Here is a 27406-nt window from a genome sequence, read left to right as displayed (position 1 = left end):
AGAAATAAATCTCTGAGCCCACCAACCCATTGTCTAGACTACTTGGGGATAATGTGGGACGCAGAGAAAAATAGAACCTTTTTACCGGACAGCAGAATAGACAACTTAACAAGTATCCTTATGGAAGTATTAAAATCAGGAACCTGGAATTGGGTCACAGGAAAAAGTCTTGTAGGGAAATTGAGCTTTGCATCTTTCATGGTCCCCCTAGGAAGATTACATATCAGACATCTTCAACGTGCAGCCAATTGTCTTCCTCAACACCAGAAAACACGGAAATTTCTAATACCGACAAAAGCTCTACAGGAATGTTCTTGGTGGTTGGAACACCTTCACAAAGGACGAACAATTTTCATATATCAGGACACAGTATTCATCACAACAGATGCTTCAGACAACGGATGGGGTGCTCATGTCAACGAGTCTCTAATCAGCGGAGTTTGGGAGAAGAGCCAAACCTTGTGGCATATAAATCGCAAAGAGCTGTATGCAGTATACCGAGCATTTCAGATGACGTTACCGCAACTACGAAAACGACGAGTCATTATTCAGTCCGACAACAAAACGGTTGTGTCCTAGTGTCCTATATAAGGAATCAGGGGGGAACAAGTTCCAGTCTCTTAACAGACCTAGTAGTAAAACTTCTGGAACTTGCTCAAAGGAACAGAATATAAATTTTTGCTTATTACATTCTGGGTGTTTTTAACGAGATTGCCGATAGCCTCTAGCGGCAGAAATCTCTAGCGGACTGGCATCTGTCGGATCGAGTGACGAACTTTCTATTCAAAAAGTGGGGAATTCTTCAGATAGATCTTTTCGCAACTTCTCATTCGAAAATAGTTCCGATTTATGTGGCCTGAGATGTGAGGGACAAAGGTGCTATTTTCATAGATGCATTCAGCAAAACATGGGACTTCGACCTAGCTTGGGTATTTCCTCCACCAGCGTTGATACCTCTACTAGACGAACGCAAGGGAGATTAACGCTTGGAACTACGCATGTCAAAGGGAAGTGAGGAAGGCATAATGTCACATGGTCAAGCCTAGGCAAGACATGAAATATATCATTTTCTTCCCTTCGTGGGGAAAAGTTTCCTATTTTTTACGATATTCATTTGTTTCATTCACCTTTCATACACATATCCGTCCTCACGCAATCCAATCCACACCTTTTTCGGTCGTCTCCTACCCCCTATGTCCATCATGCACATTCATACTCACCACATACCATCTAATATGACTTCCATTCCTCGTCATCAGATGTCCATACCACATCATTATTGGTCATTCATTGCATAATTTCTATAATAACTAGCAACATCTCTAAGTTCGCTGGCTTATTTCTCAATTCCGTGATTCATTTTCTCAATTCGCTGAGCCGCTTCTCAAATCGGTGTTTCATTTCCTCAATTCGGTGGTTGTCCAATTTGGTGATTAACTTTTCTCATAAACCACTTCACCAAATCTGGTCCCAATTGCATCATTAGATTCAAGATGAAATATAGTTCAATATTTGTTATTAAAATATTCATAAAAGCCTAATTTCAATTTCGGCACCGAATTGAGAAAAAATAGACCCTTCCGTAGAAATGCCCATATAACAATTTATCAAACGTTTTGCTCATTTTCCAACGGACTCCTACTAATAACGACCCACGCAAACAAACAATTAAATAGTGTCTTAAGCATTAGGTACTTACAAGTTACTTCTTTGAATTATTTGCTCTTAAATGTGGTTCACATTGTTTGACCAGACTATTTCAAACATAAGCCATAGGGGTTTTTTTGACTTTCAATAATGAGTCACAACCACAATACTTAGTAGACGCTGCCACACCCCGGACACTTCATACAAACAACCTAGTTTTACACGGACACTACACATTGGCATTATAGTACACGCGCATCTGTGTGTGACGCCCGACACCATACGATTCAAGTCTAAACTATGTTCGAGGGGTGAGGTAAACCTAGCTCAGACGCTGGTGGGGAGCGGAGAATTACCGTTCTATACGTAGTGTTATTCCTTATTCTTATGTATGACGGAATCACATTCTAGATTCGAACCGGCGCGGCGCGGCGCTCCCCGTTTGATAGTGACTTCTCCCATTTGGAATCGTATCCCTTTCCTGCCACTGCCACCATCTTCTTCTTATCGTGTGGGTTGTGAGGTGAAATACCAATCCCATCAACCCTGTCAGGGTTATTACTGCGGCGTCAAAGGCCCCTGACATGGCTCATGTAACGACTACATACTTACGTCAGTAAGTAGTAACCGCGACCAATCTTAGTACAGGTAGCGAAGATCTGATTACATCCAAATAATGACGTGAATTTGTCATTCAACAAATTGTATAGGTACCTACATTTTGTTGGTGAAATCAGATCTTCGCTAAGTGCTGTAAGATAAAAAGTAATGCTGAGGAAAGGCTTGTTCTGGTAGTCGCCAAAAAATGCTTAAGTACTTAGCATTTTTTTAAAAAACGGCAGACATTTGGCGACAAATTTCGACAAACTTTCGTGATTTTTTCTGTGTACTTAGTCAGAATCCCGATACGTTATGATGGCAGTAAGTACCAGGATAAGGGACACCTTGGAATCGAAACTACGACCTCTGGTTTAGCAGTCAAGGTCAGCCATCACACTACTTCACAACAGAGGTCGTCGAAATACAAATATTTTCACACATAACCTAGGTTGGATCCGTTTGAAGGACAATTACCTACCTAATGAATTGTATCACAAAATTTGAGAGTCAATGTCGTTAGAGTGTAATACCTAAAGGCGATAAACAAAACTGCGATAACCTTCAGTGCGAATGTTCATCACTGCAATCCACGTTATAGCGAAGAATGCTTGTTGCGATCTATTAACATCGCGAAAATACTAAATTGCGATGCAGGATACTGCGATTTGCATCCTTTGCGTATTTTTACAATGGGTACTCTTTTTAACTACATATGTAATACATACCTGTAACCCTGATTCCCGGGAACCCTAGTTCACGAGTAATCAGCAACATGTTTGCTGGTACTTTTGATACTAGGTACCTATTACTGTGACACTTGAGATCCCCAGCCATCTGTCTAGTGAATACCCCGTTTACCGATGAATACCCATCCAGTACAAATCAATCATAAATAAGTCATTAAGTATATTAGTCATGTGAAAACAAAAACTTGGTATTGACCCCTTGCTTGTAGGCGGTACTTTAAAAAAAAATTCCGTCGAATTAACGTTAAAATTCGCACATTCAAAAATGTAAACCAGGAAAATAAATAAAGCCTAGCGTCTAGTAATCGAGTGTGGAGTCGGATTTACTTACTTTAAGTACTCTTTTTAGATCCATCTCAAACGGGGTCATATATGTCATCATAATTAACTGAACTCCAGAACATGACTCAAAAGTTCAGTTTGACGTCATAACCGAACTAAGGAGACAAAATTACACTAAATCCTGTGCTGTTGGACAAAACAACTGGACTAATGAGACTAAACAGTTTAGTCGATTCGGCGTGGGCAGTCTCATAGTAATATGATCATGTCCCTAGCGCAGCGTTATCCCGTTTTCACAGGGTCCGCTTAGCTAACCTGAAGGTTTGACAAGACAGGACAGGTTTGACAATGAAGGTTTGATATTTGTCTCTTTGTAATAAATCTAGTTTTTGGACAGATGTGTTTCCTTGTCCCGGAAGTTGTTCTGCTGGTTCCAGGATGCCTAGTGCCTTATAGGAACATATATAATAGTTTTTTACAGAAGCGACTACCTGTCTGACCTTCCAACCCGAAGGGAAAACCAGCCCAATACAAGTAAGATCACATACCTCCGAAAGGCATTTCTCAGGAATGGGGGTTAACTTAGGGATATTATGGATATAAAGTTTAATTGGACTTCATTTTTGAAAAGTACTCTATTTGTAACTATAGGTGTTCCACAAGGTAAAATATTAGGTCCTTTCCTTTTCTTCGTCTATTATATAAATACGCCTGTATACCCGAAGGGGTGGGCAGAGGTGTACAGTATACACCCACTCCTCGACAGCTATGTTGAGTTGTGGGTAGTTTAATATAAGAGGCGCTTACTGCGATTCAATTCTATTCGGCGGGAGTCCCCAGACCATATTTAGTATTGACAACAAATAATCATTCGTGAGCCAATATTTGAACATAGCAAGAGCTAGGTCTTAGTGAGAACTAATAATCAAAATACCAGAACTGAACTAATATTGGCGCTAACTGGGTCCCTGACCGGTGAACACGACGCCCACAGGAACTTTCTGGGGTAGGCAGAGCTATTAGTCACCTGCAATTGCAGATTACGTTTCATTTGTTTATATGTTAATAATACATAAACATACCCACAATACCCGACTGCGGCGAATTAAAGTAGGGTTATGTGTTCGTCATTTTTAAACTAACCACAAAGTTTTCTTAACGAGTAGGATAGGTAAATAATTGAAACCAAATATTAACATACAGGCTTTTATTTGCATTTAATCTTAAATATCTCTAAGTCAGACAGTCAAACAGAGTAGGTATATGCACCAAGGTATCAATAATTACTTATTATCTATTGTCGCCGTTTGGTTTGCACGTTGTGCCTATACTATAGCATTGCTTTATAGTGAAAACCACATAAGCGCCTTATGAAAAATCACATTCTAACGTAATTTTCTTCAACTAAACTTTTTATCACAATTTCATTCTAGGTTTTACCCACACCCACACGATAAGAAGAAGATTCTAGGTTTTGACGGCCTCTGTGGTCCAGTGCTTCAGCGTTGGGCTCACGATCCGGAAGTCCCGGGTTGGAATCCCCGTGGGGACATACCACAAAAATAATTTTGCGATCCCTAGTTCGTTTAGGACATTACAGTCCGATTACCTGATTGGCCGTAAGTAAGGTAATCCATGCTTCGGAAGCTACGTTAAGTAGTCGTTACATGAGCCATGTCAGGGGCCTTTGGTGGCTCAATACTAACCCTGAGACCAGGGTTGATGGGGTTGGTACACTACCTCACAACTCACACGCTGTGATTTTTCAAAGGGGCGCTTACGTGTTTTTTTTAGTACAGACACAGTGTATATAAACGGTTTGTCAACTATATAGGAAGTTTGATTTTACTTACACATAATTTATAGCACATATATCAAAGGGTATTTTAAATAAAATTTAATAGCAAAGTAAGCCGTTTTATTATAAAATCCTAAAAGATTATAATTTTCTTGACTGGGATAGACGAAATTTTTACAATCGCGAGCATAGTGTGTACCACTTGTTTCTAAAATAAATGTTTTCTTTCTTTCTTTCTTTCTTTCTTTCTTTCATAGAAGTTATACTATATCAGGGATATTATGGATCAGCATCATCTCCCTAACGTTTTCCCGTTTCTCACGGGGTCCGCTTACCTAAACTGAGAATTTGACAGGTCTAGTTTTTTACAGAAGCGACTGCCTATCTGACCTTCCAACCTGCGAAGGGAAAACCAGCCCAATACATGGTAGATCACATACATCCGAAACGCATTTCTCGGCAATGTGGGTTTCCTCATTGATATTGGTGCTGATTCCTGTAGACACCGTCTAAGTTTAAGGCCTGTCGATTTCCCGTCTCTTTCCTTGTCGGCGGATAAGAAAATGACGGGTATAACTTAAAATAAAATCAGGCGATGTCTGCAGTATTGGGGCCATTATGGATATAAAGTTTTAACTAGTCCCATTAAAGTTCGAGTGACTTCTTTCTTGTCAAGTACTCTAGTTGTAACTATGGGTGTTCCACAAGGTAAAATATTAGGTCCTTTCCTTTTCTTCGTCTATTACATAAATGAAATAACATAACATAGCATCACGCCTGTATACCCGAAGGGGTAGGCAGAGGTGTACAGTATACGCCCACTTCTCGCCAGATATGTTTAACTCCCATGTAATAGGAGGCGAGCTTATTGCCATTAACCGGTCACAAATCCTGATCACGTGATATCAAAGTTATAAAATCGTATTCAGTGGTTTAGAGGCCTAGCTGGGATTCGTACCAGAGATAATACGATATAAGATGTAAGTTACGCATTCTCCGAAGAGGGCTATCAGGAGTTGCGTTTTGTTTTGTTTATATACATGACCGAAATGGCGATGGGGCTCACCACCTATCACGTTGGTCTTACAGAAAGCTCGGTGTGGGTACTTACTTCATCTTGCGATGGATGTAGGGTCACGAGCATTAATATGTATACACTTTGGTACCATGTCACATTAACTTTTTTGACAAATTGAACTGTAAGTCTCACTAAATGTCAAATATGTTAGTGCGACAGAGTCCTAAAGTGGGTACATTATATTGCTCATGACTGTACCTCCACCTACCCCAACTGGGGTATCGACATGAGCTTATTTTACATAAATGACCTACTCAACAGTTCAGAATTTGTCGCACAAGAGCAATACTTGCAGATGACACACCTGTTATTCAATGTGGGCAGATGTACACGTAATTCTGACGACATCATCTCAGGCCTTTACATCTTTATCAGATGATTCAAACAGCGTTTCTGTGGCAGCTTTTAAAATGGCTGTAAAGTCCAATGCGAGAGCGACAGTAGCGGCCGCACGACTGGCATTGTAGTTGAGGGTTACTAGATGGTACAGACGACATATCTAGTTATAAACACACTTCGGCTGGTTCAAAATTAGTTCGTAATTAATAACTTAATGACTGGTACTGATGCCTGTAAACATCATCTAATTTTATTTTAAGTTATACCTCTCATTTTCTTATCCGTCGAAAAGGAAAGGGACGGATGATTGACTACTGTTAATTTTAAAATGAAAGAATAACCCGACCGAATAAAATAGGCATCTCGCTCTTATGCAATTCGTTTGACATGTGCTGTCAACTTAATTCTGTGGGGTTATTGGCCAATATACAATTTTGGAAGGGTTTTTTAAATTTCTGCCTAAAATTGACGTGTGTTCCATAAATTTTATGCCTGTCGATTACCTGTTCCTTTCCTTTTCGGCGGATAAGAAAATGACAGGTATAACTTGAAATAAAATTAGATGGTGTCTACCAAAATTAACACCTTTGTTTAAATGTTTATATTTCTTTTTTCTACATTTTTTGTATTGCACCATCCTACGCTCGAATACATTGAGTTTTTTCACCCTAAGGTTTCCTGGGAAAAAATACTGTTTAGCAATAAGGCCGCCTATTGTGTTTATTTTATCCGTTTGTAACTGTTATAAGGAATTCATGATTATCGTTTGACGGATATCGGATGTAGTGCGTATGTTACCATACAAATAGTTCTACGACCACCTCGAAACCGTCATTTTACGGTTTCGGATCGGATTTACTGCACAAACACACTAATAAGGAATATATCTCATTTTAATAATTATCAATTATCATATCACATAGTGAACAACGACTACATTTCAATAATTTTTATGTAACATTTATTTTTAATAACAATTTCATCAAATCCTTATGTTAAATTACCAATAGCACACAAAAAGTAACAGCATGTTATATTTTATACGTAGTAAGGTTCAAAATCGTGTAGAAATTTAACAGTTTATATGCTATCGAAGGTATAACGCTTAAGAACTAGAAAATGCGATTATATTTTTATAAAACATCGATCAGCTAACCATTAGATACCTATGTACTCTTGAATTCATAGTAACCGACGCGTGACACGTGAGATTATCGCGAGATTCAACCAATAAGGGTACGAGGTTTATCTACGAAGACAAAATACGCTACGCATATTGGTCGGAGTCCGCGTTCAATGTCTCTCAGGGTCTAATATGAGAGGTGACTATAAAACAATGTACATTAAAGAGAGTATATAATTGTTCATTCCAAAGCATATTTTATGCCTACATTTTTCAAAGTAATGGCGTCGTAAAACTAGGTGTCTAATGATAAGTCGGACGATGTGTGGGATTCGAAATTTTGGTATAACATAGTACCTATTTCTTTATAATTATGTACTGATTATTACAATGTTTTATAATTATCTCTTATTTTGTTTTAAAAACAGAATAACACTTAACCTAAGTATTTAGCATTAGCACATATTTTTTTTCTTTAATTCAGTCTCTTAACATTAAATCATACTACTATTTTTTTATTTCTTCAAACTCAAATGCGTAAGTTTCTGTCATAAGCGAAAAAAAAAATACATGCAGTCACATTCCTTATATCAATAACTTATCAAAAAAATATATGTTTTTACTCATAAGATCTAAATAACTTCATATTTTAGGGCCCAAAGACAAAAGTGCCGGCCAAAAAAAAAATATCATGCGTCCTTCAACCTCTATGACCATTATACTTTGGTTTTAAAATCTCCATACATTTAGGTAACAAAGACTAAAAATAGACGCGGCGTATGCTGTCAACAACACACCTCGAATACTCCATACAAAAATCTCATTCTTACCGTATGCCGCCTAACGCGAGACAGAATGTCAGCGCGCTCCTTCTAACTCCTTAGCGGCTTACGGCCACTTAAGACCAGATCCAGAGGGGGTGAGGCAACGCCCGATACGAATCCGCGCGGGGCGGAGTGTTACCGTTACATACGTAGTATTATTCTTTATTCTATGACACTAATAGAAGTATGACTTCTATCTATACAGGGTGTTAGTGACATCGTGCCTGAGGAGGATGATTCAGACCACGATTCTGAGTTAATATCAAGTGGAATTTCTTCTCAGAAAATACATATTTTAGTGATTTATTAAATTATTTTCAGTTCCATATTTTTGCGAGGGAAAAATTCCACTTGATATCAAATCAACTCAAAATCGTGGTCTGAATCGCTCATCAAAGTTTTTGTTACGATGTCACTAACACCCTGTATAGACAGCATACACTGCGTTTATTGGTCGAAGTTAACAGTATTTATCGTTGCGTATAACAACATTGTCAATTCTATGGAAAGACATGTCGATACTATTGTTTTTCTTTTTTATTAGCTTGATTATCAGTATTGGACTATCGACCACGGGGGTTAAAAACACACACATCGAAACAATCCATCCAAGAAAGAATTATTGCTATTTGACATTTGTTTGCATTGCGCACTTACTTTTATATGCGCAAATGTCAAAATGCAATATTGCTTTCTTAGATGAATTGCTTCGATGTGGTCTTTTTAACCCCCCCAGAAATTAACTTACAAAATATTATTTATCGACACTCGATATCTGCTTCAACTGTCAATTATTATAATTAAGAGATGCGCCGAATAGTGATTTAACCGAATACCCTTATAGCTTAACCGAATTTTAGTCAGCTTATCTATTACCGAACTGAATATTCGAATGAACTATTCGGTTTCGCGCTATATTTAAGGTAAACCTTAAAAGAGTGCGTAGATTTTCTGAAAACATCACGGTTCTTTTTATTAAAAATAGGTTCATGTTTGACCACAACCTCATCTGGTGATAAGTGAAGGTGTGGCCTAAGGTGGTACACGCTTACTTAGTAGATACCTATCCACTCTAGTGTTTAAAGATTCTGAAATTGTAATGATTCCTTGAAATAAGTTACTTTTATTATAATTAATTATACAGGGTGTTAGAGACATCGAAACGAAAACTTTGAGGGACAATTCAGACCGTGATTCTGAGTTGATATCAAGTGGAATTTTTCGTCGCAAAAGTATGTTCACAGAAAAAAAAAAACACTACATTTTTCATGAATTTTCCGACAGGATATTCCACTTGATATCAACTCAGAATCATGGTCTGAGTCATCCCCCTCAGCATTCGTTACGACGTCACTAACACCTTGTATAGTAGTAGTTACAGGAGCCATGTTAGGCTCAATAATAACCCTGACATCAGTGTTGATGAGGTCGGCAATCCACTCCACAACCCACACGATAGAAGAAGATTATATTCATATGCGACCACCGAAACTGAATAACGAATATCGAATTTTGAATTAGTGCCGAATACCTGATACCAATCGGCGTATCTCTAATCATAATCTATCGATGGACTAACCGACCGGTACCCTACCAGAAATTAACCTGCAAAACACTATTTCACTTCGACAAAGCACTTTCTATGTCTACTATGCATCGCCTGATATCATGGTTGTGTACTTGCTACGTGAGCTGTACCAACGGCTTCTACAAGGCACAGGTTAGCGAGCGCCATCGCAGTGTTCTGTCTCACCGATGGATTAGGGTCCTTTATCAGCTGCAGCAAGCGGCTGCGCGCGCTGCGGGTCACGTCAGGGTCCAAGTCCGTCTCATCCGGGTGTTTCTCCCGGATGCGATACAGTTCTGCGTATAGGAGACCTGTAGGGAGTATCAGATGATGATCAACATATCTGTATACTATTTAACATACATACATACATAAACTCACGCCTATTTTCCACCGGGGTAAGCAGAGACTATAGAATTCCATTTGCTTCGATCCTGACACACTTCTCTTGCTTCCTCCACATTCATCAATCGCTTCATACACGCACGCCGGTTCAGAGAAGATCGTATTAAACCTTTTCTAAGAACATCTCCAATTTGGTCATCGTAAGTCCTTCTCGGTATACTATTTAAGTAATGAGGATAAAAACTAGAAGCCCAAATGTAGGTGGCAGCACTGTTGAGTGTTCCTAAATTTTGACAGTTCTCTGGCCCCGATTCCTGCAGACATCTCCTAATTTTATTTTATGTTATTTTGGACAACAGACAGTCATAATACAGCATTTATATGTTACATAGTGATAAGTGAGACAAAGAGTGCCCACAATTTAAAGTTTTTTAAGTTACACCCGTCATTTCTTATCCGCCGATAACGAAAGGAACGGATGATTGACAACTCATCATCACCAGCCCATTAACGTCCCCACTGCTGGGGCATGGGCCTTCCCTATGGATGGATAGGGAGATCGGGCCTTAAACCACCACGCGGGCCCAGTGCGGATTGGTGGTTATTAACGACTGCTAATGCAGCCGGGACCAACGGCTTAACGTGCCTTCCGAAGCACGGAGGAGCTCGAGATGAAAACTTTTTTTTGTGGTCACCCATCCTATAAGTTGCTTAACTTCAACAATTGCAGACCGAGCGCGTTTACCGCTGCGCCACCGAGCTCCTCAACTGTTAATTTATAATGAATGAGTGAATAACCCGGGCAAATAAAATAGGCATCTCGCTGATATGCAACCAGTTTGACATGTGCTGGTTGGGAGGGGTTTTTAAAATTTCTGCCTAAAATTGACGTGTTCCATAAATTTCATGCCTGTCGATTGCCCGTCCCTTTCCTTTGCGGCGTATAAGAAAATGACGGGTATAACTTAAAATAATTAGATGGTGTATACAGGAATCAGCACCACTGTCCAGCTAAAATTTGTGATAAACTACTGTAAAATGTGGAGTTTACCCTGTGTGAAGGATGAGTTGCGAAAAAAAATCAGCCAATTCAGTGCACGACAGATGATGACTTCCGTGCTTGAGCAAGGTTGTAGTTGAGGTTCGTTGGGTTTGTTTGTGAGTTGGATAGTTTGGTTAGGACATTACAGGCTGATCACCTGATTGTCCGAAAGTAAGATGATCCGTGCTTCGGAAGCCACGTTAAGACGTTTGTCCCGGTTACTACTTACTGATGTAAGTACGTAGTCGTTACATGAGCCTCGTCAGGGGCCTTTCACGACTCCATAATAACCCTGACACCAAAGTTGATGAGGTTGGTAATCCTTACAACCCACTCGACAGAATAAGCTTTGTTGGGCTCACGACCCGGAAGTCTTAGGTTCGATTCCCGGTGGGGAAATGTAATTTGTGACACGAGAATCTAGAGAGATCTGCAGAGTTACCGTTATATACGCTGTATTATTCTTTCTTTATTCTATGGTCATAGAATGAAACTACTCACCAAGCAACAAAGGCGGGTGAGGCTTCAACTCCTCGCGAGCACAATGCAAGTAGTTGACCGCAGTCTGCAGACATTTCACTATGCTGCTGGGCATTTCATCAGCTAATTGCTTTAACAAAGCTGTGAGGAATTCGTCCAGGTACAAGCGACCTTCGTCTAACAGGTGTGTTTGTACCAAGTCGTTTGATTTCTGCACGTTGAACGTCTTGAATACTTGTTTTAGAGTGAACTTGCTGGCCTGTAGGAAAAATACAGCTTTTATTTATTTATCGTTTATTTCAGGTACTAGTCCCATAGCATTACAAATTACATTTCAATACAATAAAAAATACAATACAACAAAATAAAATAAAATACCATGCAATAAAATAAATTAAATTAAATGGTTAAACATGTCAACAGGATAGTATATAGTTTTTTATGTCACATATAAATGATCTTGTTAAAATTCGTGTCATGTATATAAAAGCCGTAGTATATACATGCAGCAGTGGAGCAGCGTGGTGGAGTATGCTCCATACCCCCTCCGGTTGATTGAGGGGAGGCCTGTGCCCAGCAGTGGGACGTATATAGGCAGTTTATGTTATGTTTTATGTTAGTATATACATACTACTATCTTGTTCGGGGATGCACGTGCTCTCTGTTCGAAGGAGGCCCTCAGATTTCTTAGTACCGGGCTTTATTGGGATATATATCACTTGAACAGTAAGACGATGCGGTCTTTGTGGTCCAGTTGTTACGCAATGTCTCCGGGTTCGGTTCCAGTGGGGACATATCCCAAAAATCACTTTGTGATCTCTGGTTTGGTTAGGACACGCTAATCACCCGATAATCCGAAAGTAAGATGATCCGTTAAGCCGTTGGTCCCGGTTATTATTTACTGATGTAAAGTACGTAGGCGTTACATGTTGGGGGCCTTTGGAGACTTAATAAGAACTCAGACACCAGCAGAGGTTAGTAATCACCCTCACAACTCACAAGATAGTAGAAGATTCGTCCATGTTTATTAATGACGTCATACGCCTCTATTACTATAAAAAAATCCATATAAATGTATCTCATTTGACTAATCCCTGTAGAACTCTCAACAGTAGCTGTACGTAACCATCAAGGTTCTTTGTAAACTGGTCACTTACCCGAACAACAGCTGGATTATTATCACACAGATGCAACAGGAAACAGGGTAAAGACGCGACCGCCTGGTCCACCAACGCTTCGGCCTGGACCTTCGACGCAATAGTACCGACTAGGCGGATAGAGTTCTCTCTAAGCTGGCTACAATCAGTGTTCATATACGGTCGGATTTTCTGTGCCACAGCTATGAGCTCGCGTTCGTATTCTTTATCGATAGTTTCTAGTTCTGTTAGAAGACGGCTCAGACCTTGGATAGCGGCTAGCGGGACGTTGTCTGTGGGATGCCTGGAAAAGAAAAAAGTTCAATAAGAAATCATCGTCTTCCTGTTCTTATCGGACATCTCACTCAGTATAAATATCTGTCTAAAAAGAAAAATAAGTCTTCTACCGTGAGGGTTGTGAGGTGGATTACCAACCTCAGCAACCCTGATGTCAGGGTTTTTATAATTATTGAATTGATAAAGGCCCATGCCATGTCTTGCCTTGCCAACGCCTTCCGACTCACGGATCACCTTAATTTAGGACAATCGGTTGATCAGCCTGTAACTTCTTGAACATACTAGGGAAAGCAAAGTGATTTTTATCATAAGTCCACGATGAGGCTGGCATAACCACCAAGAGTGGCTCAAGCCGCGAAAAAAATTAGATTAAAAAAAAAACATAAGTCCATACGGGGATTCGGACATAGGACCTCCGGATCGTGAACCCAACGCTCAATCACTGGACCATGGAGGCCGTTGCCGTTATGATGTCCCTGTAGTTTAAGTAGAATAGACACTAAGGGAGATCCCCCTACCTAGCTCTACAACGTCCTCTTGAGGGTCGCGTCACAACGTAAATTTCAATGCTTTACTACTCGTAACTAACTTCATTATCACTTACTGTGTGTTCTGGTCATCTAGTCCCTGGCTGGTTGCGGCGAGGGCAGCTGGAAGAGCATGTTGTCTGTGCTCCGGCCTCAGGCGAGCCACGTTGGCAGCTCCTCGGAGGCTGACGGCTCGGACGCGGGGGCTCGTGTCCTTCCAACCAGAGTTGAGGGTCGTCAGCACTGTGTCGATCAGGACTGCGTTGTCGTTGCACCTGTTGAGAAGAGGACAAATTGGAATGAAAGTTATTCCGTTTTCCTAGCGTCTGCTTACCTGAGATTTGATAGGTCAGGGTTTCTACAGAGGCGGATGCCTGTCTTATCTTCCACTAGCGCAACTGAGAGACAAGAAACGCATTTCTCACGTTTTACTTACATTTATAATATAAAAATGAATTCGAAAATCATTGGTTTAGGCCCGTGCTGGACTTGGAATCTGCGACGTGTTCTTACAACTAGACTACCACGGCTACAGAAAGATTATAGTATTGATTATTAAAGGACGCCATAGTTCCAGTTCTATATTGGGGTAAGTGGCTCTTAGCACCAAGAGATTCTGTTATAAGTTGTCGGATCACTTTATAACTCCGGACTCAGTCAGTGAGACAGCGGATGAGTTCGATAGTGGATGGAACAGTCAACGATTCAGTTAGTGCAACAGTCACTCAAACAGCCAATGAATCAGAGAGTGAAGCAGCCAAGAAGTCAGTCAGTGAGACGTACCTGTAGTTGAGCATATCAGCGAGCAGAGCGACGGCGGCGCACCTCTGCGGCGGCAGCGGCGACCGCGCGTAGCTGGCGACACGAGCCACGAGGCGGGACAGGTACTGCGGGCACGAGCGGCATAGCGCGCCGCTCAATATTGGAGCTAGCTCCAGCAGTGTTGTTGACGAGTCCCCGTGTTCTATGCTCAGACAGAGTGAGCATGCTTCTTTTACCTGGAAAGGTGAATGACGTACATAACATAAACAGCCTATATATCCCGCCTCGAAATCTTTCTGGAGTACCTACATGAGAGTTGAGCTTGCCAGATGAGCCGTAAGCAACCAAAGGCATATGAACCTTAGACACGTGAAATACATATTTACTGCTATAGTATACATAAATAGTTTGTATACGTCTCTCAGCTGGGCACAGGCCTCCCTTCAGTCAACCGTAGAAGAAGCGCCACCACGCTGCTGCTCTGCGGGTTGGTGGTGATTTAAAAGTAAATAAATAAAAAAGCTACAAAAGTTAAGTAAACGCCTTTCTGCTGGCCTGGGAGAAAGAAAAGCACAGAACACGATCTGATGCTTATCGTCATAAGTCATCACCATCTCCCTAGCGTGATCCCGTTTACCACATAACCCCCCTATCCCTACACACTGGGTAAGGGTCCCCTTACCTAACTTGAAGATTTGACAGGTCCGGTTTTCACCAGAAGCAATTGCCTGTCTGACCTTCCAATCTGCGTACGAAATATGGGTTTCCTCACAATATCGACCTTGCTTGCTTCAAAAGCTTGTCGACCCTGGTGTCCCTAGTATTTCGTAAAAATCGACTTAACAGAAATAAATTCTAAAATCTAGTATGCGCAACATGCGTGAATCAAAAGTGATTAAAAATAAGTTATTCCACCTTACCTTATGACACTCAGCCTGATCCAAGAAAGCGTTGAATGTATTAACTGTAATTTTGGCCGGGGATAGTTTTATCGCCTCTCTATTGGGTATGAAGCCGAACCGCTCCTGGCCCCTGTTCTGCGGCACGGCATAAGCTGGCGGCTCGGCTTCGATGTAGCAAGCCAGGGTGGTGTAGAGCACTGAGAATAGGTCGGAGAATTTGGACACGCAGGTCGGCTTCATCGTCTCCTCTTGCAGCATCTCTCCTAAAGCGCTTATAAGCTGGAAGTTAAATGTTCAAATAATTTAAATAAACTTCAACACATGTGGTGTCAGGATTATTATTAATCGATCAAAGACCAATAAATAAATAGCCGAGACCCACCCTATAAAGCCTTCTTCTAATTATTAAAAAAACAAAATACCCGACTGCACACTAAAAAAAGAGTAAAACAAGCCACACAATAATATTGATCAATCAAATGCTAAAAACTAATTATGTAATACCGTTTAAACAATACCTATATTAAAATACACTACAATATGTGTTCGTAATCGATAGTTAAATAAACAGAAACTTATTTTGAATACAAATTTACTGAATATAATTTATAAATGTTGATGGAAAGCATCGCAGGCGGGGACCAACAGAGGCTTATTTATAGTCATTTCGGTTGTGCACCATTTAGCAGAATTTTCGTTGGTGGCGGTCAAGGTGGTCCCCGCCTGCGATGCTTTCCATCAACATTTATAAATTATATTCAGTAAATTTGTATTCAAAATAAGTTTCTGTTTATTTAACTATCGATTACGAACACATATTGTAGTGTATTTTAATATAGGTATTGTTTAAACGGTATTACATAATTAGTTTTTAGCATTTGATTGATCAATATTATTGTGTGGCTTGTTTTACTCTTTTTTTAGTGTGCAGTCGGGTATTTTGTTTTTTTAATAATAATTTTACTCTTTTTTTAGTGTGCAGTCGGGTATTTTGTTTTTTTAATAATAATTCTTTTATTTATAACTTTTTAGCTGTTTTTATTTAACGAAAATGTTGTAGATGTAGAAGACTGTATATGTAAGTACCATTTTAAATTATTTCGACGACATTTGGCTTTAGATTACGAGTGATGTTACTCCGCAACATAAATTTACCGCCAATCTGGACTGTTTGTAGTGAAGAAGAAAAAGAATTAGGTGAGTCATTACTGCTGAAGATCCCGCAAACGTTTAAGTTCAGTTAAAGAACATTCGTCGTGGGGCCGGTCCAACAGCTTTTTTGGGTCAAGTGTTTTTATTGCTAACCCAGCAAGTGTTTTAACACGGCTTAGGGCTACATAAGCCTGGCCCTTTGCAAACACGTTTGATAGGTCCACGACAGCCCGATCCAAGGTGGTACCTTGCAGTTTGTGTACCGTTACAGCCCAACAAAGTATCAAAGGCAGCATCCGACGTTCAATCTTCCCTTGTCCGCGAAGCGCATCAAAGTCGACAGTGGAGGGCTCTATGCGAACCCCCACACCCAATTCATTGCCCTTAACAGAACGATCGTCGAACTCTACGAATACTGCCTGCGGTAACTCACCTGGTTCTAACTGCTCTCTGCGAAGAGAAGGCCACTCAATTCTTCTTATGATACCCATAGCACCGTTCACCAGACCGTGGTTTACATTGATGTTGCGGCGTAACATCACGCGAGATCCAATTCCAATAGTTAGTGTGCCGAGAATGCCCCCTGTTTTGTTCGGGTCGTCAGAAATGTATTGTTTGCGAGGGCACTGACCGTAGGTTTTAGCTTCTAGGGAGATGTCAACAGCGTTTATTTGGTAGAGCTTTAACGATTTGCCCAACTTTTTAGTCATGGCTGAATTATAAGCATCGACTTGTTTCGTAGTAGGGAAAATTCGAACTGCCTCTCCATCGGCAAATGGACCCTCTAGTGGAATTCTGCGGCTGTCCAGGATCTCAAGTTGATCCATCGTTAACTCACCAACACGAATATTATTGAGAATGTCCACAAAGGTATTGTCTCCTGCCTGTCTCATATTCTGTGGCAATTCACAAAAGCTGAACAATTGCCACAGATTTGTTTCACCAGTTAAGTTCGACGGCTGTCGGAAGCAGTAAGAACCACCGGTGATTCTGGAAACTGGTGGTAACTGCATGAGATCTCCAAACAAAATTACATTGATACCACCAAAGTTCCCTTGATCCTGTTTTAGTTGCTGGAGGCGAATGTGAATGTTTCGCAGTGTTAAGTAGGGCACCATTGATATTTCATCGATGATGAGCCAATTTATATGCCTCCACTTTTGTCGCTCCCTTTGCAGCCTTTCACCTGTTAGTGGGCGTAATGTTTCATTTCTTCCCTTTTCAATTGGTAGCGCAAAAGTGGAATGCAGTGTAGTTCCACCGATTAGTCTGGCTGCTACTCCAGTTGGTGCAGTAACAATCACGTTTTTACCTATTTTAGTGTTACTCAACCTACGAATTTGTTCAGTCATAACTTTTAAGGTAAATGTTTTTCCGGTACCAGCTCCTCCAGTAACAAAAACTAGTAACGGATCAGAATTTGACACGTCCAATAACTTTTGGGAAATTTTTTGAAACAGTTGTCGTTGACTCATGTTCAACGAAGCTACAAATGTTTCAAACTGATTGTCTGGCATGCCTATGTCAGTTGGTTCATCTTCGACTTCTTCGATCATAATATTATGACCGCCGTCGTCGAGTATGTGTTCAATAGGCTGAACGTCATTGTTGTCATTTGCGTCATCGTTTTGTTCCTCAACGGTTCCTGCTGCCAAGTTTTCTGCCACAATGCGGCTTATAGCTTGTTGGATCTCAGTTTCCCACCGCATCATAGTTTCGGCGTCAAAACCTTCTTGCAGCGGACGTAGTCGATGCCTTTTGGCCCAGAAAGCTTCTTTTGCAGTATTAAAACCATCCAACAACTCTTCCTCTGCTCGGAACGGAATATGAGTCAGGACCAATGAGTAGTAATATGCTTCTGGGTCTGAAGACAGCGTATAATAACGCGTTCGGAGTATAGCTGGACGTGTCCGCTTTTTCATCCTACCTACGTTGTCTAATAAGGTAATGTATCGACGACTAGACACGTCCTCATCCTCAGCATCATAGGCATCAGCATCTTGTTCATCCTCCTCTGTATCGTTTCTAGTAGAGGCAACCTCGTACCAAATCGCAAACTCACCTAAACTAAGTTGCTCCAGAGAAACTAACCAAAAATATCTACCTACCTAGTTATTTTATTAATAATTATTATTATATTATTAATTAATATGAATAATTTAAGAAAGAACCAAAAAAAAAAGAACGGAAGAACGAGTTAATTAATTAGAAAGAACGAATAAATTTAAAGAGAGAAACACGAAAGAAAAAGAACGAGTTATTTATACTTTATAAGTTTCGCGTCAGACGACGAAGTATCGAAAAAATCGCTATTTAGAGACGACCGTCAACGACGTGTGCCCTTATGCGTGTGCCCGCATTCGGGCTGTATACTCGAGCATATCCCCCTCCGCACCGCGCCGCGCGCCGCATGCCAGGCCACGCCCTATCTTTTTGCTTGCTAACGCATGAGTTGCTTTGCGTTGACGCAGAATTAACATGTTCCCGTGGGAATTTTGAGAAAAAACGTATCCTATATTAATTACTCCCGTGATTGAAATGAATCTAATGATACCGCATACATATTTTTGTTGTTTAAAGGGAAATTTAGAAAAAATATTATTATGTCTTTATCCCGTGGGACTTTTATGATAAAATGTATCCTATGACACTCCCGTAATCAAGACAAATCTAACGATACCTCATACATCAAAATCCATCAAGCCGTTTAGGCTACAGGAGGTCACAAAGGAACAGACATACATACATACTTACATACACTCCCTCAACATTACCCTCCCTCTTTGGCAGTCGGGTAAAAATTCGTAGATCATCTTACTTTCTGGCAATCGGGTGGTCAGCCAACAATGTCCTAAAGAAACATGATGTGTCCAAACTAGTTCCGGATATGCCTGCCACTACCAAAGTGCCATTCATTTTCCATAATGGTCTTTTAGGGAATGTCGTTCAGAACTATATCCTTGAAAATGTCCATGTTGGTGAACAGCCTATAAGTGTTCCAGAAGCTTCTCCTCAATCCACCGAGGTCAGTGTGGAGCGTACTCCACTACGCTGCTCCGCTGAAGATGGAGGTAAGAAAACTATTAAATAACACTTAAGATAATAAATCGTGTCGTCGTGTCGTGTCTTATAGGGAAGTCAAGGAATTGGCCTTTGATAGACTGGAATGGAAAATGCTACACCGACAAGAGCGTGGCTCTTAAATTGATGATGATGATGAAGATAATAAAAAAATACTCACAGTTAAAGGCTGGAGAGCGGCGATGTGGTTCTCTGAGATGTGGTAGGGGTCCTCATATAGCTCAGTGGAGTTCATTAACCTCAGGAAGTTGTCCACGATGGCTTCCGACAACGACTCGTCCTTGGCCAGAGATCGCCAGCATGTTATCACGTTACTGGAAAGTGAAGAGTCGGGGAAAGTATAGGCTTTTATTATTAAAGTAAATAATTTCGAAGACGATGGAAAGTCTGCTGATGAAACCTTTCTTATTATCGTGCGGGTTGTGAAGTCAATGATCAGCCTCACCAACGATGGTGTTAAGATTATTGAGAAACCGCAGTAAGATGGTGAACTGTATTATCAACTCTATATTTTGGACTATCATCAAGTTTAAGTAAATATGCCACTGATTCTCCTACCTTTAGTATTATCAACCAGATAATGAAGACGCTTCTAATGACACCTCATTTGGTAAGATCTGATCAGTGGTTTAGAATAACTCTTTGCTTCGTGGCATTCGGGTAAAAATAGGAGTAGGAACTTACGGTCTCAAAGGTATCCTCTGCGCCAACAGCACAGCGGTGACAGCGTTGGAGTGATGACGTGTCAATGAGGTCAGAGGCTTCATCAACCGCAAACTGGCCTCCTCTCCAACCGCGTCCATCGTCGACAACATCACTTCCACTATCCTCTCAATGCTCTGGTACAAATCCTGACCTTTCTTCGCGAAAAACGCATCCAAAACCGAACTGGTACCGATACTCCTGTACTCCTGACTATCATAACATTCTAGAAGACTCTCTATGAACTGCATCGTGTGATGATGAGGAATCTTCGGCGATATAGTGTCGCATAAGTTCATACAGTAATCAGCAATCATGTTCACGTCATTTGTCAGTATGTTGTTCTGCAAATATGCCAAGTTTGCCATACATTCGTCGTCCGGTTCTATCGTATGACCTTCGTAAAGATCCTGGATTTGAATGATCAGTTTAATACAGTCTACTGATGTCAGACGCACAGCGAAGTTAGTATCCGCTACTCCAGGGACCACTAGACCTAGTAGATAACCCATTTGGCCAAATTTGCTTGGCGTTTCGTAGTTAAGCTTGACGTTTTTAATGTAAGTATCGAATATCACTTGCAGAATCAACACTGAAGCGGTTCTGATTTCATCATTGTCGTTTCGAATCCATTCTATCAATAGTCCGACTAAATCGTCAATAGTGCTGAGGCAAGTCGATTGGATAATCAGCTCTCGAATCAGACGATGAAGCAAGGTCAAACTGTCGTTCAAAGTCTTTGCTAAAATATCGTTTTCGTCCCCATTCCCTTCGACTTCATACTTGCGTTTGAAAGACGATAGTTCTCCAAAGATACTGTTAAACAAAACTCGTAGGATAGTATTTCTTTCTTCAGGTAAAATGCCTTTTTGCAACTTAGTGAGGGCTTTAGAAGCTTTTACGATTATCGGATATAATTCCACGTTGCGTTTATCTAAGTTGGAGTTGTATATCTGTTCTAAAACGGCATTTAGTAATTGCCAACGATTCCTTAGTGCAACATTGTGGTGTGCTGCCGGATACAACGCTTTGCTAATTTCATACAGAGTGGTCACACTGGCTTTGCACAAGTCAAAAGGAGGATTAGACTTCAATACTTCGAATAATATCGCCGTCACATTTTCCCCTAATCGTGCCAATACGTGAACATCTAAGCATTCCCCAGCAACCTTTCCGTAGCAAGTGATTATGGCGTATTTAACTATGCCTAGTTCAATGTCGCTTTTGGACTGTCTTGACGACAGGAAGTTCAGCAGTTTGCTGCCGCGTCGAGCCTCATTCTCTTTATAAATAGCATCAAGTTCGTTCATAACAAACTCTCCGTGTTGACGAGAAGCGATGCCGACAGCTTTGCTTACGTACTCTGAGCCTTCCATAGGAATAGACTTGAGAGCAAGAATTATAATCTTCAGGACTTTTTCAACAATAGCAGCATTAGACATGTGGCATGCAAGTATCGCTAAGTATTGCAAGGAAACTCCTTTGATCATTGGAGGTTGTTTCTTTGATAGAATCTGCTGAGAAAGTAATGAAGACATAGTCTCTACCCATTTATTGTTATTCACTTGCTCAACAGCTGCGACCAGTAGGTCCAATAACATTCCATGCCACTGATCGTGCGAATCACTGTCATCTACTACCTTTAACAGTCTCTGAATTTCAACAGTCCAAGAATTCTTCAAGTTTTTATGGATATCTCCGGCGAATTCTTCCAAGAATATTAAGATGTTTTTGTTCCTTTCAATTTGAGTTGGCTCTGCGAGGTATGTTAAGCACCGAACGAAGACAAGGTCTGGTGAACATTTTACTTCAACTGTTTTCTCTGACGGATCGTCAGCGATGACGTCAGAATTGTTTTGTAGCAGGGAAGTTAAGCATTGACTCACTGTGGACATGGATGCCGCGAAGTCTTCTACAGTCAAAGCAGTCAGAAGTAAATTTCTCAGTTGCGTTCTGACACTTGTGACAGTGTTGCACATCAGTACTAATGAACTTCTGCAAGTGTCATGAAGGTCACTGACCTCTAGTTTTGAAGAATTTGGCGGTTCATACCCGCAATGCTTTATTATGAACTCGATCATTGTAAAATCTTCCGCTGTAATTATGCAGTTTCTGTACACCAGTCCTACGATAGCTTTGACGAGCAACTTCTTCATTTTTAATCCTTGTTCCATAGTCGTCATCACTTTTAGTATAGCAATGAATTTGGTGGCATATTTCTCGATGAAAACTTGAGAAGACGTTGTAAGGTGCGTCAGAACTACCACTGCCTTCATTCTTTCTTTTTCTTGATTGTTTTTGCACTGGTGGAGTAAGCTTTCAATGGTCTGTTCAGAAAACTGTCCTGCCATGTGGTCGAAGCATCTGAGTACTTCAAAATGGTTCTTTACCGTTTGTGGTTGGTCATAATCTGGCTCTAATAAGACCAAGTTGAACAAGACATGATTTATTGAGTTTATAACGCTATCATTAAGAGTCAACTTTGGGTTCAGCGGTGACGGAGACAGCAAGTACGATATACACTGACTGATGTAGTAGAAATTGATCATCGGTTTGCGATACAAAGACAGTAGTGAAAGTACGAATTTGTTGACTGTTTCGTTAAACTGTCTTTCGGATATAAGCCTGGTTATAGGCCCTAGTGCCTCAAGCACCGATTCTGCGACCTTGGGCTCGTGAGACGGGAGCCATTGGTTGTACAACACATCGAAGATTATTGTGAATTCCGTGACAAAATTGTCCTTTATAGACGTTATGTTGTCATTCTGGACATTATCGCCGATTTGCTCTGACACTGCAACGGCGAAATGTCCAAATGCTGGAAAAGAAGACAATGGTTGTGATTTCAAGGAACTTCGCTATCAAAACAGTGAAATTAATGTTGTACCTAAATCTTAACTATTACATTATCTTGCAGACAACATTATCAGTTTCAAAATATCCTCATTGCTATACATACATAAGATCACGCTAATTTCCCGTTGGTGTAAAACAGAGACCACGGAATCTCACCTACTACGATCCTGACACGCCACCTTCACTTCTTCCACTCTCATCAAAGACTTGATGCATGCTCGCCGATTTAGAGTACTCTTGATCTGGCCTTTCTTTAAAACACCCTGGGTCTGTACGTACGGGGTATGTGCGCATAGGCCTTCCTCTTCCAAAACTACGTCTTCCCCCCCGCCCCTTAACTTGTGGATTAACAAGTTCTTAAAAGGGACAAGGTGACTCACCATAAGCAAAAGCCTGTTTGACCCCGTCCTGCCGGACGAGGGACAACAGAGGCAACATTTTGCCGAGGATTTCCTTGATGTGAGGCACTACCCCATGCGTGTTGACTGCGGCTAGCGTGCCCAGCGTGTGCGCTACTGTGTAGTGTGGCACTGACGCCGGGGACAGCTGGTTGATCAGAGAACGGAGTACCTGTGAGCATTAAACACAGATTGTGAGAAACTGCAGTAGTTATAGACGCGACGTTGCGTATATATTTTTATAAAAAAATTACGATTCTAAGTGTAACTATGTTACCTAATGAATAAATATATTTTTGAGATTGAGTTTGAAAAGGTACCAAAGTCAAAAATCGTTTGCTTTAAACATTGAGACACTACATACTACATGAAACAGAGAGCCCCTTGTCATACCAGAAAAGTTGCTTCAATAAAGAGAAGGCGACCTTCACGACACTCGATGTGATGATGATGACGTTCTCTTTCAAAGAAGTCAAAGAATTACCGTGGATAGACAAGAATGGAGAACGCTAGACCGACAAGAGCGTGGCTCTTAAATTAATCATGACGATTCTGTCTGTAAAATCGAATACAGACACAGTAAAATTCGTACCCTCATAACAATGTAACAATTTGTTCAAATTATTATGTATGTGTATATAGTGACCATGCTAAATCATCTGTTTCTGATATGAAAAGGTATTGTTTACATTACGGCGTGTAGTTTTGTACATCTGTTTTTAGTTCACAGTTGGCTCGATCATTATAGACAGTGATACAGCTCACCACCTATCACGTTGGTCTAACAGAATTGGGCTACCACAAAATTTTTCACTATAAATGAATAAAAAAGCTTACCAGATCCAAATACTCATGCCCCACGGCAACCAGCACGTCTGACGCCCCCATCTGGACGGAGGGCTCGTAGCCGGGGTTCTCCATCATCGCTCGGAGCATGGAGTTGACTAGGTCCGCTGCCGTCTGCGAGTCCAGCCTCTTTACTTGGTGCACGCATGTTTGTTCTAGAACCCTGGTGGGGAAATACTCTATATCATACTTCTTCTATCGTGTGGATTATGAGGTGGATTAAAAACCTCATCAACCCTGGTGTCGGGGTTACTAATGAACCGCCAAAGGCCCCTGACATGGCTCATGTAATGACTACTAACTTGCATCAGTAAGTAGTAACCGGGACCAACGGCTTAGCACGGATCATCTCACTGAATATATCATATTTGTATATATCTATTCACACAACAATTAAGAACACTACAAACACATATATAATAAAACACTTCCTCCAATGCGTCACATCGAGGCAAAGTGCCCAACAACCTGGGCTGACTGGGCTCAACAGCTCACGCCTATGTCCCACTGGAGTAAGCTGAAGCTATGGAATTCCATTTATTTCGATCCCGACACACTTCTCTTGTTTCCTCCACATTCATCAATCGTTTCATACACCCACGCCGGTTCAGAGTAGATTGTACTGAACCTTTTCTAAGGACATCTCCAATTTGGTCAATGTACCTCCTTCTAGGTCTTCCTCTGCCAGCCCTACCATCAACTTTTGCTGTATATACCGCTTATGTAATCCTATTATATCGCCTTTTACACTACATCTCTCCATTATAACACTGTTTCTCACTCTATCAGTCAAATTTAAAACAAGCTGTTCTATTTCATCAAAAATCATGGATTGTATATAAAATCTATTCCAGTTCTAAACCTGTTTAATCAAATATCTAAAAATAATTTATGTCTATATGTTCTTCTAAATATATTGACAAACTTTGCTATATTACATTTCATAGAGGTGAGAGGAAATGTCAAGTAAGTGGTAAACTTTGGGTAAACCACTAAAAATCATCTCAGATTACAGTACTAAAGAGGAAGAGAAGCTTTTTTTGTTATTTATAAAATAAAAAAGTATGCAGGATACTAGTGACATCATAACGAAAACTTTGATGGATGATTCAAACTATGATTTGAGTCCATATCAAGTGGAATTTTCCATCACAAAAGTATAGAAGTATAAATAATAAAAAACAACACTTAACTTTTCATGAATTTTCCAACAGGAAATTTCACTTGATATCAGAATCATACAGGGTGTAAAAAAAAAGATAATACTGAAGGATATGGTTTTGGCCATGAAACTGAACAACTATTTCCAAGGAACATTGGTCGAATAAATATTTAAAAAAATTTTGGTCTCCCATACTAAAAGCACGATCAGCTGATATGGTTTGTATGGCGAGATATATTTTTTTTTCAGATTTTGTCCCACGGAACCCGTCATGGGCGCGTCCGACTAGCACTTGGCCGCTTTTTTTATGTTTTTGGCCTTGCTTGGATGTGATCATTGCAAAAAATCACATATTTAAAAAAATAGAATGAAATTACAATTTGGCAAATAAAAAAAACAGCAATTTAATTTTTTTTTAAATGCTAATCTAGAAAGAAAAGCCAGTCTAAGTAAAAATCAATCTAATTTTTTTGTCTTACTTTATTTATTTTTTTTATTATGAATTAAATCACAATGAATATGATGGTTGACTATTTCCAGTTGTGTATTTCCTATTTCCATATATTCATTAGAAAATTTTTGTTTTGATGTTTTGTAAAAAGTAGATACCTATTTAATATGCAATAATCTATTCACTGAATACCTACCTACCTACAATTATTTCTTCCTCTTTAATTGGGCCTGCCTACTTCCTTCTAACAACAACAAATTCATAATAAAACAGTAGCTATAGTTTACTAATTATAATCTTGTATGACTCTTTATTTAATTAAGAATCTAATAAGATTCACATTGGTTCAATACTTGTGTAAGTTAGGTAGTTAAGGCAACAAATTTTATTACTATACCTACATATTTGAAACAATGAGAGGCATTATATTTTACACAAAGACACTATTTTTCTTCCTTATTCCTTCATAAACCTAAATATAGAACTATGATAAAAAGTATACACTTAATAATATTTGCAAAAGAATTCCACTATTTAGATAAGAGATTAGTCAGCGCAAAAAACTAGTTCTAACCACGAGGTGAAGGTCAACGGCTTTTCTATTGCAAAAACTTACTTGACAATATTTCCAAGTTGAATAACGTTCGGCTTGGCGGTATTCTTGTGAAACTCGCAAAAAATTTCAATCACTTCTTTGGGATAAGTGTTCGCTATTTTAGTCAATGATTTGATCACAACATTGTTAACTGAATTATCACTGTCTCCTACGGCGTTTATCAACACCGTCACTGTGTCTGAAACGTAAATAAAATACATTTTGTTATGTATCCAGAAACCTTACAAATACAAAGCAAACACAACGAAATAAGTTAATATAAATTACCTTTAAGACACTCGGACTTAGGTGCAGACATTTTAAAGTGTACATATGCCGCACTACCCGATTTAATTTAAATATTCATCTATAATTTCCAGATTTCCACCTTCCAAGATGACAAAACACAAAACATTATGACAACACAACATTGACAGCGAAAGCCAACTTGACATTTCAGGAAGTTTGACGTTTGCCAACAAGTTTGTTGCCATAAAAAACTACTATTCTACTAAATGGGTCTAATCCCTGGTATCAAGCTTATCCAACCACTTTAACTTTTGTATTTACTGTCCTTATCTTCGTTGACTGTTTTTTTGTGAGAAGAAACATAAAATGTATTTTTGTAAGTTACATTGATGATAATTTCTATAGACAATGGCCTCTAT

At 40.0% G+C, this 27406-nt stretch overlaps 1 protein-coding gene across 2 annotated transcripts in view; it reads right to left on the bottom strand.

Annotated features, from left to right (window-relative positions):
• The window catches only part of LOC126369978 (maestro heat-like repeat-containing protein family member 1), a 103570-nt gene extending 76402 nt beyond the window's left edge, over positions 1 to 27168 (bottom strand). The window contains exons 1-12 of one of the 2 annotated variants that reach the window (XR_007566787.1): positions 27027 to 27168; positions 26760 to 26937; positions 24522 to 24693; positions 23667 to 23856; positions 20413 to 23248; positions 19889 to 20042; positions 15514 to 15774; positions 14615 to 14829; positions 13909 to 14106; positions 13029 to 13311; positions 11893 to 12130; positions 6284 to 10315 (exon numbers count right to left, since the gene is read on the bottom strand). Coding sequence is in view for 1 of the 2 variants with exons in the window: in XM_050014593.1 (XP_049870550.1) it covers positions 10104 to 10315; positions 11893 to 12130; positions 13029 to 13311; positions 13909 to 14106; positions 14615 to 14829; positions 15514 to 15774; positions 19889 to 20042; positions 20413 to 23248; positions 23667 to 23856; positions 24522 to 24693; positions 26760 to 26937; positions 27027 to 27057 (4968 nt within the window). In the remaining variant the exon portion in view is untranslated. Of the gene's footprint in view, positions 1 to 5481; positions 10316 to 11892; positions 12131 to 13028; positions 13312 to 13908; positions 14107 to 14614; positions 14830 to 15513; positions 15775 to 19888; positions 20043 to 20412; positions 23249 to 23666; positions 23857 to 24521; positions 24694 to 26759; positions 26938 to 27026 lie in introns of those variants that run through there. The other variant, XM_050014593.1, reaches the window with a different exon arrangement.
• Between the last annotated feature and the right edge of the window lie 238 nt (positions 27169 to 27406).

Source organism: Pectinophora gossypiella, chromosome 1, assembly GCF_024362695.1.
Source record: "Pectinophora gossypiella chromosome 1, ilPecGoss1.1, whole genome shotgun sequence".
NCBI lineage: Eukaryota > Metazoa > Arthropoda > Insecta > Lepidoptera > Gelechiidae > Pectinophora > Pectinophora gossypiella.
Note: the sequence above shows the minus strand (reverse complement) of the source record. Positions and strands in the feature narration are given on the sequence as shown.